This window comes from Eurytemora carolleeae, unplaced genomic scaffold, assembly GCF_000591075.1.
Source record: "Eurytemora carolleeae unplaced genomic scaffold, Eaff_2.0 scaffold9, whole genome shotgun sequence".
Taxonomy (NCBI): Eukaryota; Metazoa; Arthropoda; class Copepoda; order Calanoida; family Temoridae; genus Eurytemora; species Eurytemora carolleeae.
In genome coordinates, this window is record NW_019396095.1 from 755177 (window position 1) to 771607 (window position 16431).

At 31.9% G+C, this 16431-nt stretch overlaps 1 protein-coding gene across 1 annotated transcript in view; it reads right to left on the minus strand.

Moving 5' to 3' along the window:
- LOC111694794 (protein lev-9) overlaps positions 1–5403 on the minus strand; it is a gene marked incomplete in the record, with an annotated part of 65945 nt that extends 60542 nt beyond the window's left edge. The window contains 3 exon segments of the mRNA XM_023463820.1: positions 501–598; positions 2819–2959; positions 5087–5403. Coding sequence (XP_023319588.1) covers positions 501–598; positions 2819–2959; positions 5087–5131 — 284 coding nt within the window.
- Between the last annotated feature and the right edge of the window lie 11028 nt (positions 5404–16431).

Sequence of the window (16431 nt, forward strand, 5' to 3'; positions counted from 1 at the left end):
GGGGGGGGGGGGTTAAAGGGCGTTTTTATAATCACTACCTTGCATGAGCGGAGAGTTGCAATAGGAAAATTAAAAATATATCTTAAATATCCTTAGACCATGGCTTTAAACTTAATTCTACCTATAACCCTGAGCTTGACCTTGACCCTGAGCTTGACCTTGACCCTTAGGAGTGTAAGCGTAATTTTAAGTGACCCTTCATGCAAAGATGAAAATGCCCGATTCACAACGGTTCCCTTGAAAGCTTTGTCTTATCAAGTATTTTAAAAACTGATTATTTCCAATTGTAATTTTTTTACAAAAGTGACTTGCCCATTTCTACTGCAGGAAAACATATAGGAATTTTCAAAATTAAACACTTTAACCCTAGAAAAATGACAATAACTTCTACATAATCGAACATACAAAGGTTTCAAGAGTGCCAATGTGAATCGGGCATTGCCATCTTTGAATAAAGGTTCACTTGAAATTACGCTTCCTAATTTGAGTTCTCTTCTAACCTGTTAACTATGAGGAAGCAGAAGAGAACGATGAGTGTCATACAGAGGAATATTGCTCCATAGTAAATATTCTCTCGAATACCAACCTCAGCAATTACCTAAACATACACTGTAAAAACCTCAGCAATCACCTAAACATACACTATAAAAACCTCATCAATCACTTAAACATACACTGTAAAAGCCTCATCAATCACCTAAACATACATTGTAAAAAATTCGGCAATCACCTAAACATACACTGTAAAAACCTCAGCAATCACCTAAACATACACTGTAAAAACTTCAGCAATCACCTAAACATACACTGTAAAACCTCAGCAATTACCTAAACATACACTGTAAAAACTTCAGCAATCACTAGAATATCCAATCACCCAGAAATTCACCGTAAAACTCTAGACCAGCGTGCAGTCATCTAAAAATACACTTAAAAATTTCTCCAACCTTCTCAATAACCTTCAACAATCACTGTAATAACTCTCCAAATTCAGTAATAATCTGAAAACACTAAAAAACTCTAAAACTTGATGGTGATCATCTAAATATTTACTTTAACTAATTTCTCGTCAATAAAAACCCACAAACTTCAACAGTCACTGTAATAATTCTCCAAGTTCAATATTAACCTGAATACAATATCCCTTGGAATGTGTTCTGAAAAAAATTACACTAACACATCACTATAGTTTTAATAGAAGTAAATATTTCCATTTAGTGTAAAGCTCCGATTTAAGGATTTATCTCTAATTGGATGATGAGATAGATAGAAAGATAGATGTAACCGCCATGCAATTTCTATTGGTTCAGAATAGACAACAAACACATGGCTGAACCCTGATTGGATAAGGCACTAATGGACCCGGCATACAGGAGTGAACAGCTGATGCTGTTTATCGTTTTGGTTAGTTTTTAATTCAACTTCAAAACTGTATTCTGTTAAAGTTTGTTATTATATAAAACTATGCAATATTTTACCCTAAAATAATTTGAATACGAACAAAAACAGTTGTTTTATCCCTTTCCTTTTAGTTATTTTTGTTTCGTTTTTTGTATATATTTTTTGTCAAGGTAATAATAATGTAAGGACAGCAAATATCTATAATTTTGATTTTCTTACGCGTTGCCAAATTTTGACCCTGAGATAAATACATGCGAACCAAATTAATTGTGACCCTGAGATAAATATATGCGAACCAAATTTTCACCTTAAGATAAATATACGCGAACCAAATTTTCACCTTAAGATAAATATATGCGAACCAAATTTTGACCTTGAGATAAATATATGCGAACCAAATTTTGACCCTAAGATAAATATATGTGAACTAAATTTTGACTTTGAGATAAATATATGCGAACCAAATTTTGACCTTGAGATAAATATATGCGAACCAAATTGAATAACAGCACTAAGCACGATCACAACTTGGAACCAACAATTGTATTAACTGGTTCTTAACATTTTTTGAGTTGTGTTTAATTATATATATAAAGAAACTGAACACAATTTTATACTCCATACTTCTTGAATTCTACTAGAACTATAAAAAGTCTAGCTATTTTCAAACATCAAAGGTTTACACCATCATAATGCAAGGATATAGGGTTTAAAAAAGCAATATCACTTGACCCCTTGAAGCAATATCACTTGACCCCTTGAACCATATCATGTGACACGTTGAAGCAATATCACATGATCACTTGAAAAATATCACGTGACCCGTTAAAACAATATCACATGACCCTTTAAGTAATATTACGTGACCCGTTGAAGCAATATCACGTGACCCTTTGAAGCAATAACACGTGACCCTTTGAAGCAATATCACGTGACCCCTTGAAGCAATATCACGTGACCCGTTGAAGCAATATCACGTGACCTGTCATTAAATGTCCAATAACAACAGTGCTCTTTAGTAAACCTTTCGAAATGCTGCCTAACGCGCACCAGATTTTTTAAAGGGACTGTCAGCTCAATATTAATGATCCTCCATATAAAGATGGCAACACGCCCGATTAACAACAATATCCTTTAAAAAGTATGGATTAGACATCAATGTTTATAATTTTTAAAACTGATTATTTAAAAGTGTGGTTTCTATTGCAGAAAAAAATATTTGAGTTATCGGAATTAAGCACTTTAAAATCTAGAAAAACTACTAGCTCTTCAATATTATTGATCAAAGAATGGTTTCAAGGGAACCGTTTTCATTCACATTGCCATCTTTGCGTGGAGGAGGATCACTTGAAATTACGCGTACACTCCCTTTAATTTAAAGATAATCGCAACAAAAATCTCTGAACGTTGAACTCACCTTGTAAAGATTATTTTTGAATTGTTGTCCCCGGGTTAGTTTCATCCTGACCGGTCCAGCTACCTGACCCAGGTCAGGGGCTGGAGGGTCAGCCTTACACACAGATTCATGACTTCCAAATGTACTTGTAAGCAGTTCCTCCTGATATATATATATATATATATTTAGATATATATATAGATAGATAAATAGATAGATAGATAGATAGATAGATAGATAGATAGATTAAAGAAAGTTTGCTAAAAAGCGGGGGAAATATTGTTAACAACTCAACTATTATGTAAAATTGATGAATGCCTAATCAAGGGGAATAGACAATAATTCACAACTCAAAATTGGGCAAAAGAAATAGCAACGATATTTCAAAATAAAATTTTCTATAAATAGCTTTTTATTTAAAACCGAATTGATATAAAAAGCTATAAAAAGATCAAACTCCAGGTCAGGGTTATCTAACATTAACATAAAACGACTTTGTTACCTCGCAGCTCCAGGCTTTGATTTTAAACTCAAGTAGAAGAGAAGCAAATTTTTGTTAAAAATGTTAAACATTTTTTTCTGTTTAATATCTCATCAATAAAAGTTATGATTAAAAACATGTAAGATTTCAATTTATGACGTGCGATAAAGAAGTGAAAAAATTGCTAACTTTGAAAAGGCCTTAAAAATAATTTTCTTGAATACACATTGTCATTTTTCCATACATACATTACTTTGCTTGTCTGTCTCTCTTTTTGTTTGCTTTCATCCAATTAACGTAAAAACGGCTGAACCGATAGAGCTAAACATTTTTGAGACAACTTATGGAAGGTTTATGGCAGGTCTAAGTAGAAAAAAAACCGTAAAAAATGTCGAAAGAAAAAGAATTTTTGCCACAAACTCTAACTGTTTCCCCCCTATATATCCTATAGCAACCAGATGTCGTAGACCTTTGATATTTCAAACTATGAATTTCAATATCATCCGTTTACACCAACTGGTTGCAAAGAATAAGAGATTAGAAAATTTGAGTTTGTGGCAAAAACTCAATTCCTTTATCATTTTTGAAAAATTCACCAATTTAAACAGAGAAATCCGCAAAAATTTAAGAATGATTTAAATGTTCAAGGCTAAAATTGTTGATAGGGAATGTGGCGCGAAGCGACCTAAAAGCCTTGTATTCTATAATATTTTTTTGTTTGTAAATATTGTGTAACTGCAAAAACATTTTGAAATTACGGTACTGAACGATTAACAAACGAATTGGATCGTTAAAAGAAATAAAAACGATATTTTCTTCAAAACAAACGAAAATAACAAACTATTTAAAATTGATGATCGTTTGCGCTTAATTTCAGTCAGACCGTTTGCGTTTTTTAATCGTTCGCTATCAAACGAATTGAACAAAAAGTCCGANTGGCATGCCTTTGTTTCGTGTTCACATTTTACTGTGGAATATTAGAACAGATCAGCAACTTATATTACCAGAATCAAATTAAATTTTTGCCACAAACTCAAATTTATAATGAAAACTGATGGTGTAAACCTTTGAGATGAGTTTCTGACAAAAACTCAATTCCTTTGCTCTAACAATTCACAACTCTTATTTTCAACTTAATACCTATTTCATAACTGTTCTAAAACGTAACAATTCAATATAAACAACCCCTGTATAAGAATTCAAAAGTTTTGCTACTTTTCTTCAGTCTCATTCATCCCTTTTCTATGTACAAATTGAAAATTTTTTGAACCAGAAACATTCTGCTTAAATGATAAAAATGCATGTGCTTATAATTAGTTTACTCTCAGTAGAGATGGGCGCATTAAGTATTTTATTCATTTCGTTTGTTCATCGTTCATCAAAGACCCATTTTTTTCGGGTTTTTTTTCAATCGTTTAAAAAAATTATTTTGTTTGTTCTCAAAAATATTGTTCATTTTCCATCAGTTTTGTTCATTTTCTCATCGAACGATTGTTGAGTAAAAAAACAATCGTTTTTTACAAAAGATTGTTTGAAAAATTATCGTTCAGTAAAAAAGCAATCAGTTTTTAAAACCTTTAGGAAAAATCTTTCGTTCAGTAAAAAAAAACTATAATATTTTTAAAGTTCGTTCAAACGATTTTAAATCGCTCGTTTAAAAAAACTATCGTTTTTTCATTTCTCTGAACTATCTAAATCATTCCTCCATGGTTCTTTTTTTCCTGAACAACACCATCGTTCACGTTAAATGTCGTGGTTCTAATAAATTTCGTTCGTTCAAAAAAATGTTGCCCTCAGTGGTACTTTACCTGCATCCCGCTTGAAGTTGGAGAGCCAGCTGATTTGCTACACATGCCTTCACTCCTATTGGTTCAATCCCACCTTCTCATTTCTCATTGGTTCTCATTGACAAACTGCCACAAGTCACAATTGTATTGGTTCAGATTTACATCATCACTGTTTATTAAGCTATCGAGCTAAAAACTGTCACTTTGGAAAAAAACTTCTTTTTCTCAGATTCTATTTTATACAATTTTAATAGAATATTTTAGTTTTTGTTTTTGCGAACTCGAGAAAGGACTAGTTTCAGCACAATGTTCTTGTTCCATTTTATCTGTAATTAAAATCCAGTATTACCATGCAACCCACCCATTTCATATCAAACTACAGTCAGGAATAAAATTGAGTCTTAGGGTTCAAGCTTTGCAAATAGTGTTGTGCGGATTTTTTCTGTTATAAATTGTGTCATTTAAAAAAATAATAAATACTAGCTGTTAAGGGCCCGGCGTGGCCCATCCATAGAATTTTTTTAAATCGAATTTTTAAAAAAATGATTTTTGAAGAAAAAAATGTTACCCTAGAGGAACTCATAGGATTTCTCAAAAAAATCAGCCTATTCGGTCCAGCCGTTTGGCCGGTCAAAGGGAACATATATTTGAATAAAAATATTATTTCCTAGGAACATTTCAGAATTCATAGTCTGAAATTTCTTATTCATTCATATATAATCAAGCTTTTACGTTTTTTATAAAAAGAGACAGACAAACGAGCCAAATTTATATATAGATTATGTCCCAGTGATCCACTGTTAAAAAATATTTTTTACAGAGCAAATATGTTTTTTTTTGAAGAAAAAAAATGTTACCCAAGAGGAACTCATAGGATTTCTCAAAAAAATCAGCCTATTCGGTCCAGCCGTTTGGCCAGTCAAAGGGAACATATATTTGAATAAAAAATATTATTTCCTGGGAACATTCATATATGATCAAGCTTTTAGGTTTATTGGTTATAAAAAGAGACAGACAAACGAGCCAATTTTATATATAGATTATGTCCCAATGATCCACTGTTAAAAAATATTTTTTACAGAGCAAATATTTTTTTTTAAATACATAAAAATGTTCTAATACTCTTCGTAATTTCAAAATGCTTTAGATATTATTTCTATCAAAATACTTTTCCGGTTAAAAAAGACAATTATTTATCTTATTCAGAACATTTATCTTATTTATCTTATTTATCTTGTTTATCTTATTTATCTTATTTATCTTATTCAGAACATTTATCTTATTTATCTTATTTATCTTTTTCAGAATATTTATGATTTTCTTCTTCTTGTTGTTTGTTTGCGAAAGGCTTGTTAGATTTATTTCTAGGGCCGTATAATGTTTTTGTGTAAATAACCTGGGAGAACCAGCCAATAAATCAGGCAGGAAAATACATTCACCACTAAATATTGTGATTTCTTAACAAATCATGCAAAAATTAGAACAAATCATGCAAAACTTAGAACAAATTATACAAAAATTAAACCAAAAAGTAACGGTTATGAAGGGACTGTAGGCCTAATTTCAAGTAACCATCCAATATCCATCCTGTCAAACAACGTTACCTATATCACGGGCAGTCGTAGTACATTTGAATTTTCAAGCCGGGTCAACCTTTCCGGTCCCAGTTTGTACTATATCGCCCGGACATTGGGTAAATAAAGCAGACACTCAATAGGACTAGCCGGTGCAACAAGGCTGAATTTACTTTTACTGAAGGGTCGGAGGTGTTATGTGATCAATAACGTATTTTTTGTGTTAGATTCTGTTTATTTAACTCCTTGGTTTTTCTATAAAGTGGATAATCACTTTTGCATGGAGATGAAAAATATCATTTTTCAAAATTATAAACATTGAATTTTAACCAGACAAAGATTTCAAGAGTACAATTGTAAATCTGGCATTCTTGGGCAGCCGTAGTACATTTTAATTTCCGAGCCGGGTCAACCTTTCCGTTCCCAGTTTGTACTGTACGTAGCTCTATGGACAGGACTAGCCGGTGCAACAAGGTTGACGCGGTCAGACTTTATGCTTCATATAGATTGAATTTACTAAAGAGGCAGAGGTGCGTGCATTGCTATTTTTACATGAAGGCTTTAGTTAAAATGTCGCTTACAGTCCCTTTCAGAATGCAAGCAGAATGTAAAGACTAATGATTTTTCACATATTTTTATTAATCCAAATAAATTCAATAGTTTAGAATATATCTTGTAAAATTTAATTACCCAGACATATTTACTTGGAATAAACAAAACAACAATTAATCGAAAGTGTTTGCCACAAACCCTGGTTTTCCATTCTTCATATCTTTGCAACCTGATGGTGTAAACTTTTGATATTTCAAACTTAAATATTTTATTTGTCCTTGATGTATATAGTTTGAAATCACAAAGATAATTAGCAAATCAGAGTTTGTGGCAAAAACTCAGTTCATTTCTAAAACCAAGAAATGTGTATATATTGTAATCATGTTGTTTATCGTTCAAATATAGAGTATCTTTCCAACACTAAGGAATTCAATCTTAGTCCCAGATTTTCTTTTATCTTTGCAACCTGATAGTGTAAACCTTTGATATTTCAAACGTAGACTATATTATCGGACAGAATTCATATTTTTTTAAAATATCAAATGTCTACGAGATCGGGTTTCAAAATTATAAGGAATAAAAATTACAGTTTGTCACAAAAGCTCATCTCCTTTCATTTTCTTTTGTTAACTATTAATGCATGACACACGACACTTTAGACGAAGCCTCGAAATTGTCCAAAACAAAATATGGCACAATTTAATCCAAAGGTTGCAAGCTTTCACAAAACTCAATCAGAGTTTTACCGATTTAACGACTTTTCGTTTGTATTTTTAAAATGTCTGCAAAATATTAGAAGAATAATCTTCTTTATAATAAAACAAAACATTCATATATATGTTGCGAATAGCTGGCCAAACGGCTGGACCGATTGGGCTAAATTTTTTTGTAGTCACTCATCGGTGGCCGGGGGGTGTTAAATGCTAAAAATAAATCGATTGAAAAAAAATAATTCAAATTTTTTTTCCACGGGAAACGCCTGGCCCTTCAGCTAGTAACCTAAATAATAAAGCTCTAAAGCTCTTCACTCATATACTTATATATATTAGGATGAATGTATGTCAACCCTAACTAAGCATTCGGTGCTTTACTGCAGTAATTTGCAGTACAGTACAGTACAGTACAGTACAGTACAGTACAGTACAGCTGACCGGAAGAAAAGTTAGGTTTAGCAGAGAGTGAAATAATGTATGTACATATATATATATCTATATGTCAGCTATAGTCGGCCAAACGGATAAACCGAATGGGCTGAAATTTGTTGAGGAAACCCTTAAGAACCCCAGGGGTAACAAAGTATAAAATTTCAATTTTTTTCTTTCTAAAATCGATTATTTTGAATTTAAAAAAATTCCACGGGCAACGCTAATTATGTTATAAAATGAAATAATTGTATATAAAAAATAACCACGTGGAGACGTATTCCAACATTTGTATAGTAATTGAACATAAAATTATTCTCTTTCATGTCCAATGATTAAAGTTATTCAAATAGTATAAGCCTGCAGTTATATTTGAGTTTTAATTTCTAACACTGCAGGAATAAAAAGACGACATTATAAAAATACTTTTAAGCTTATTTGATGTTTGTCAAAGCAAATATTTTTACAAGTAACTGAATAAATCAGTTATTCAGTAAACTGGATCTGTCTACATTGCACAATAATTGCTGTGTCCCATTTCCATTGGACTAGGAAAAGACGTAACTTGGGTCTAAAAGTCGTCTTCCTTTTCCAGAGTTTTCAGGTTCTCACTGTCAACAATCTAAACTGATTATAAGGTGACAATAAAAAGTTTTAAAAAAGGAATTTTCTACAAAAATTATTCTGTAGTATGCATGTATATTTTAACTTCTGTAGTACGCATATTTTCTAATGTAAAATTGATATTTTCTTATTCTTTTATTTTTTATTTGATTTATTTTTTTGCTATGCTTTTAAGTCTTTTTGTTTATATCTTGGTGTTTGAAGTCGGTAGTGCAGTGCTATTAGGGATTAAGTGTTTTTGATAAACATTTTCATGCAACATCATTATATATAAATACCCACACCTTCATATTCTTAATAAATATATTTACTAGGCTTTTAGGACGCTTTGCGCCCATATTCTTTTTTAATTGTGAACATGTTATCTTTGTATACGTTGTAAAACAAAAACAAACAAAAAAGTTCACGGATTTTGTAATAAAAATATTTGTGGATTTTAAAATTTTTATGAAAATCGAATTTTTTTGGAGGCTAAAATCTATAAACCTTTCCTGGGGTCATGTGAGGTCGATCCCACACAAAATTTGGGCCAGATTGGTTTAGTCGTTTTGACGTTTATTGGATACAAACAGACAAGCAAACATAAAGAGGAAGACGGTTTTATATAACTTAGAATATGTTAGAGAATTTTTCCTTATCATTTTAATTTAATTTTTAATTTTTTAATTTTTACACCTGAAATGAAAAAATTGTAAGTTAGAATTTTGTGAAATTTAATTTTTATTCTTTGAATATTAACGGTGAAGTCTGTTAATAATTGTTAGAAATGTCTGCCGTTAAAGTCTGTTAAAAAATCTGAACCGTGAACAAACGATAACTTGATTCAAGAACGAAAAAAACCGGTACCTTCTTTTCAACCAGCCCTGGCTATATAGAGGATAGATTCTCATTTATAAATTACAACTTCAGAATTTTTCTTAATAAGTCTGGATCGATCTTGTTAATATCCGTGTCATTATATTTACAAATCTCATTTCCTCCTTGAAATTCTATATTTTATAGCTTCTTTTTTTATGTATCATATACTTTTCTTGTCTTGGTGTCTGTATGTTTTTTGCTTGTACAAATAAACGGGTTAACAGATTCAACCCAAATTTGTCTGCAGGTTCCTCACATAGCATAAATGATTAGAATTTTGAAAATTTGGTGTACAAAAATTAGATTTATTAAAATCCCTGAAAAAAAAATAAATAATAGCCTGCTATAGTTTAGGAAACCATTACAGTTTCAAGACTTGCATATTTCTTGTTAGAAATGCATACATTTTTTTTAATCAATACAACAATATCTATCTAATGCAGATTGCAATTTTTGCAAGGGTTTACATTTTTGTCCCTCTCGAGGTCATGTTTGATTGTAAAGTGAAAAGTCGGGTCGCGCCATCAGAGTTTAAACGGAGCCAGCATAGGATTGGGCGTGTTCTTGCCACGCGTACCTTAGGCTGGTTAGAGGGTCGGTCCGGTTCGAGGGTAGGTCCGGTTCGAGGGTCGGTCCGGTTCGAATTTAAATTGACTCTAGTCCACCGTGAGAAGCATGGCGGCCTTATTCCCAAATTTAAAACAATAAAGATGAAAAATTTAGTTGAATGAAAGAACATGTTCTCTTGATACATCTGATCAACTGATCTTTAAAAAATCACTGTAGTTCGATAACGTTTTATTTAAGAGTTGGTTTATTATAACTTAAACTTTTCAACTCTTTGGGAATTACGTAACTTTTATTTTTTAAGTTAGCAAAACAGAACAAAAACAGATTTTTAGAACAACAATTATAAACATTTAAATTTAAGAAAATTTGAACAGTGCAAAAATATCCTCAAGGGTTGCTACCATAAAAGAACATTTGGATGTAAATGATCCCTCCCAAGTCCCAATTAAAGACCGTCGTTCCCGCTTCACAACGGTATTCTGAGGAAGGGAGGAATTTTATCATTAATAGTGTTTTGTCCACATCCGTCTTTGTTTCAGCTATGGACAAATACGCAAGTCATGTTTATTAATAAAAACACAATTGAAAATTATAAATTTTGAAATAAACAACACGGATATCTTCGTCATTTTATCTCAAACACAGATTTTAATGATAGCGTTGTGTATCGGAGATTCCACTTTGTAAATGGATGATCAGGTTATTATGCTGTCTATTGACACTTTTCACTGTTTTCCTATGGAATAAGTCAAAAGAAATGATTTATGATTGAGAAAAAAGGTTTTGGTGTTTAATTAGTCATCCAAGGTTATAATGCACGGAAAGTTATTTCAGAGGTGTACGCATTTTATGTACTGCAATGTTATACTGTCTTTGGACGGAAAAGTAAACAACCTGACATGAAATTCATTTTCACAAAAATAATCTATGAAATATTCTGTTCATAGAAAACTATTATGTGAATTTTTAAAATTATCAAAATTAAATGCTTTTAATTCCTCCTCAGAGTCGGATACTAAAAGAACACTGATGCATCTATTCTTGTTTACAAACACCGCCCAGAGAGAACTGGTTTCAATATGTACGCAGAGTTTATTTAGTCATCTATGTACAATGTACAGTGTACACTGTACTGTGTACACACTGAGTACAATACGGTAAGCATTTACCATGAACTAACTACTGTAGATAGATAGATATATAGATTCGACCCTCGAGGCTTTGTTCCAAGATTTGAACTGAGGAGAACTGAGGACGGGACGAGGACACGGAGTTTAGAGGAGTAGTTCATGGCTTCCATTTGTTGCGCCTACTGCGGTATGCCCCTCCCCCTCCATCCACTCCCCCCCCCTTCCCCTCATCCATCCTCTCCGCAGCCTCTTCCAACCTTAGACGCTCATGAACTATTCGGACCTTACAGTTACAACGAGATCCAACAAACATGAGAATTTGCACTTTTTCCCCAACCCATTCTAGAGATGGGTCCGTTCGGCTGTTTCATTCGTTTATCGAACGACCTATTTCGTTTTTTTTTCAATCGTTAAAAAAATGTATTTCGTTTACTCTAAAATATTATCGTTATTTTCCATTTGTTTCGTTCGTTTTCTTACTGTACGATTGTTAGGTAAAATCGTTTGTTCATAAGAATAGTTTTGTTCCAGTAAAAAACGATTAAAAGGTTGTTCGAAAAAATTATTTGTGCACTATAAAACTTAATAGTTTTTTTTCAATAAACGATTCAGAAACTAGAAACCCTTTTCTGATCAATAAGGGGGAAAGATTTTTATGTTTTTTTTTCTAGGTTTAAAATTGTTTATTTCCGATAATTTCCATATATTTTCTATAAATAGAAATGCGCAAATAACATTTGTAGAGGAGACTGAAACTAATTAGTTTTCAAAATTATAAAACATATGATAAGTGTCTGCTTTGTTTACCCAATGTCCGGGCGATACAGTACAAACTTGGACCGGAAAGGTTGACCTGGCTCGGAAATTCAAATGTACTACAGCTGCTCGTGAATTTTAAAGAAAAGGGACGGAACACTCGCCAAAAATTCCGATTTAAAAAATCTTTACACGATTGCAACTTGATGTAGAAGACCAATTTGATATTTCAAACTGTAAATTCTGTGAAATATCAAAGGTTTACACGACTGGGTTACTGTTATAATGAATAGAAAATTAGATTTTGCGGCAAGTTTTCAGTTCTTTTAGTCGGTTTGTTATAGGAAATTTTGTACAGCCTTCCGTGTATATCTTAAATAATATTCAATTTTTGACAAAAAAAAAACTAATTTTAATCACATAATATATCTTTCTGGGAAGTCCTAAGGAATTGAGGCTTTGCCACAGCTTTCCGTGTATATCTTAAATAATATTCAATTTTTGACAAAAAAAACTAATTTTAATCACATAATATATCTTTCTGACAGCTTAGATAACCAAAAACGATAATTTTGAAATATCAAAGGTTTTATTATACCATCAGATATGGATAGGAATGTTCAAAACAAAATGGCAACTCTGAAAATGCTTAAATGTGTTATGAGTTAACTTTTGCCGGAGTACAGATTAAATCTATTTTCATTCTTGCAATAAAAGTTTTGCAAAAACCTTAGAAACTTTTTTTCGGTAAAGTGCATTGAAGCCCGAAAGTATTGAAAATTGAAATGCAGTGGAATAGTAGATGTTATAAGTAATTTCCTAAACACAACTTCCGCAGTCACTATTGCCAAACGTTTCCGATTTGACGATTATTCTCATGAATGCGCAAATTGAAATTGAAAAATTCGCAACTTGAAATACACATGCATGCACTGTTAGCACTACACATTCATGAAAAAACTAGATTTCATTAAATACTATTTCAGTATTTTCATTTTATTAAAGAATTCTACAGCAAAAGGGAAAATTATATTTTATGTATGTATAGTGATAACCAGATAACAATGGACTGCGAAGACGACATTATGGCAATACTTAAGTGTGAATTTATGTTGTTACGCAGCAAATTGTTTTGCTAGACACTTATTGTACTACTAATTTAGTGAAATGGGTCTGTTTACACTGCACAATTGCTTTGTTTCATGCTCATAGAACTTTTTTAGGTTATAACTTGATTCTAAAAGTCGTCTTCCTATTTCAGAGTTTTCTAGTTAACGCTGTATATAAATTTCACTCTAAACTTAAATTGTTGTCAGACACTTTCTTCGTGTATTTCAGAAACGCAACTAAGATTATTTGTTTATGCATTATACTCTCCGAAGACCGTACTGCCACAGAATTTCTTCTGGAGGGTTTGGTTATATTTTTAACATTCTATTTTATTCGAGGGAAATTCATTCCAAAACAAACATTTGGCCCATTTCTAACACTGAGTGTTAGAAATGGGCCAAGATGGGGCCAAGTCTGCAAAGTTATCTTTTCAAAGAGTACATCTTTTTTTTAAATCCAAGCCCAGTAGAATAAAACATCATACATTTATAAAAAAGGACAATAAAGAAACAAAAAATGTCAATTTTAAACTAATAATAATTGTGTGAAAATTAGTTTTTGATGATTCTTGATTTCATTTTCGAACATATCCCTATTTTGAAACATTTCTGCTCATGTCGCGTTTTGAGATAATTATTCGAATTCATATCAATGTCAATTTTCAAGCATTTAAGCACTAACGTAACAAAACAAGATTTTTTGATAATGTAAGACAGAAATAGAATAAAATACTGTTCATTTATAATTTTAAAATCATTTCGGCATTGAGAATCAAAATATCAATATTATAATATTATAATACATATATGTATTTTGTCTTATAAAAACTTGAGCAATGCGGGAAATTGTTTATTTAAATCAACTCTAATCTTTTACTCAACCAATACAATGGCCGGACACTAAGATTATAGAAATAGTTTAGCTGTCAATTTGGCCTTCATAAGATAATTTTTTCTTTCAGTAATTTTTTTTTGTAAGTTTCGTTCTGAATTGTGGATTATACTCAGAAACGGGAAAATGAGTGTTTGACAATGATTTAAATTCATGTTCAAAAATGGAAAGCCTGACATTGTCTTGAAAACGGTCAAGGGTTTTAATTTAATATCAAATGAACTCCATTTAAGATTTTAGAAAAAAATTTTAAATTTGGAATTGTTGTCCTCGTTGCATGCTTGATAAAATGTTGGTTATAGTTTTTATTATTTACTTTTACTTTCGATTTGGGCCGGGATCCTTAAAGCCTTTCAATTAGTGCCCATTTCTAACACTCTGTGTCAGAAATGTGCCAAGTGTTAGTATTGGAACTAATGTCCCCTGTAATTATTTCCTGCATCTTATATAATACACATAAATAGTTTTGAAATGTTTGTTTTCTTAGCTTTTTTCCACATTTGAAAATTAAATCAACCAGGACAGTTTTAATTTTTTTTTTTTAACATATCTTACTAATAACAGCATTTTATTCGATAATGAAAAAAGTATTATGTTATGAGAAAAAAATGTCAATGAGTCGTATACTTACAAACCTCGACTATATGTTAATTTAATTAATATATCATCTATCATATATATGATGTGCTTGTCTGTCTGTATCCAATAAACGTCAAAATGGCTGAACCGAGGGGCCCTAATTTTGTGTGGGACTTCACGTGGCCCCAGGGAAGGTTTGTGAATGATCAAGATTTCGAAATTAGCCTCCATCAAAATTAGATTTTAATTAAATTTTTGAAAATTTGAAAATCCAATAAATGTTTTTATGAAATCCGCAATCTTTTTTTTTGGTTTTGTTTTACAATGTACACAAAGAGAACAATTGAAATAGAAGATGGACTCGAAGCGCCCGAAAAGCCTAGTACATTTATACTTAGCTTGTCTGTAACCTTTAAACGTCAAAACGGCTGAACCAATCGGGTCCAATTTTTTTGTGGGACCTTGCGTGACCCCAGGTAAAGTTTATGGATAATCAAATTTTCAAAAATTTTCCCCCAACAAAATTAAATTTTTTGAAAATTTTGAAAATTCACGAATTATTTTTATATGATCTGCGTAATTTTTTTAGTTTTTTTTTTTCTTACAATGTATTCAAGAGAACATGTTCAAGTAGAAGATGGGAAAGAAAAAAAGCCTAGTTTACTTATAAACCATAAATATATGTTAATTTGATAAATGTGTCATCTATTGTCTGTCCGTTTGTTCTAATAAACGTCAAAACGGCTGAACCGATCGGGCTCAAATTGTGTGTGGGACCTCACATGACCCAGGGAAGGTTTATGGATGATCAAAATTTTAAAAACTAGCCTCCAACAAAATTCCATTTTCATTAATTTTTTGAAAATCCACAATTTTTGTTGTATATCCGAAACCTTTTTTCATTGTTTTACAATATATACAAAGTGAAAATATTCACAATTGAAATAAAATTGGCAGGAAGCGCCCAGATAGAAAACCAACTACTTTAAAACTAAATCAGTATTTATTGATAAATATAAAGTAGTAATTCCTGTCCGATTGGAACGAATAAACTCCCGGACCGATTTGCCTTAAATTATGACTGGGGAACTCGGGAGAACCACGAGAATATTCTTAGATGCTTTAGAGATTATAAATTTAATGAGCACTGGGTCGATTTTTAGACTAAAAAATAGCTAAAATCGTCATTTAAGACCAAGCGCGGGAAAACGGAGAGAGTTAAAAAAAACATTATTTTCATTATCAATATTTTACTATTTGAAATTACTGAGTTATCACTCCGTTTTCTGAAACTTCTCCCGAAAGCCTCCCCACTCGGCCCCCGGCCCTGGTACGTTGTATATATACGGGCAGCCGTAGTACATTTGAATTTCCGAGCCGGGTCAACCCTTCCGGTCCCAGTTTGTACTGTATCTCTCGGACTTTGGTCTGTGGGTAAATAAAGCAGACACTCAATATGACTAGCCGGTGCAACAAGGTTGACGCGGTCAGACTTTAGGTTGAATTTACTTTTACTGAAGGGTCAGAGGTACGTGTATATACAATACATATGTATACACGTTGATCCGAAGGTTGCAAGC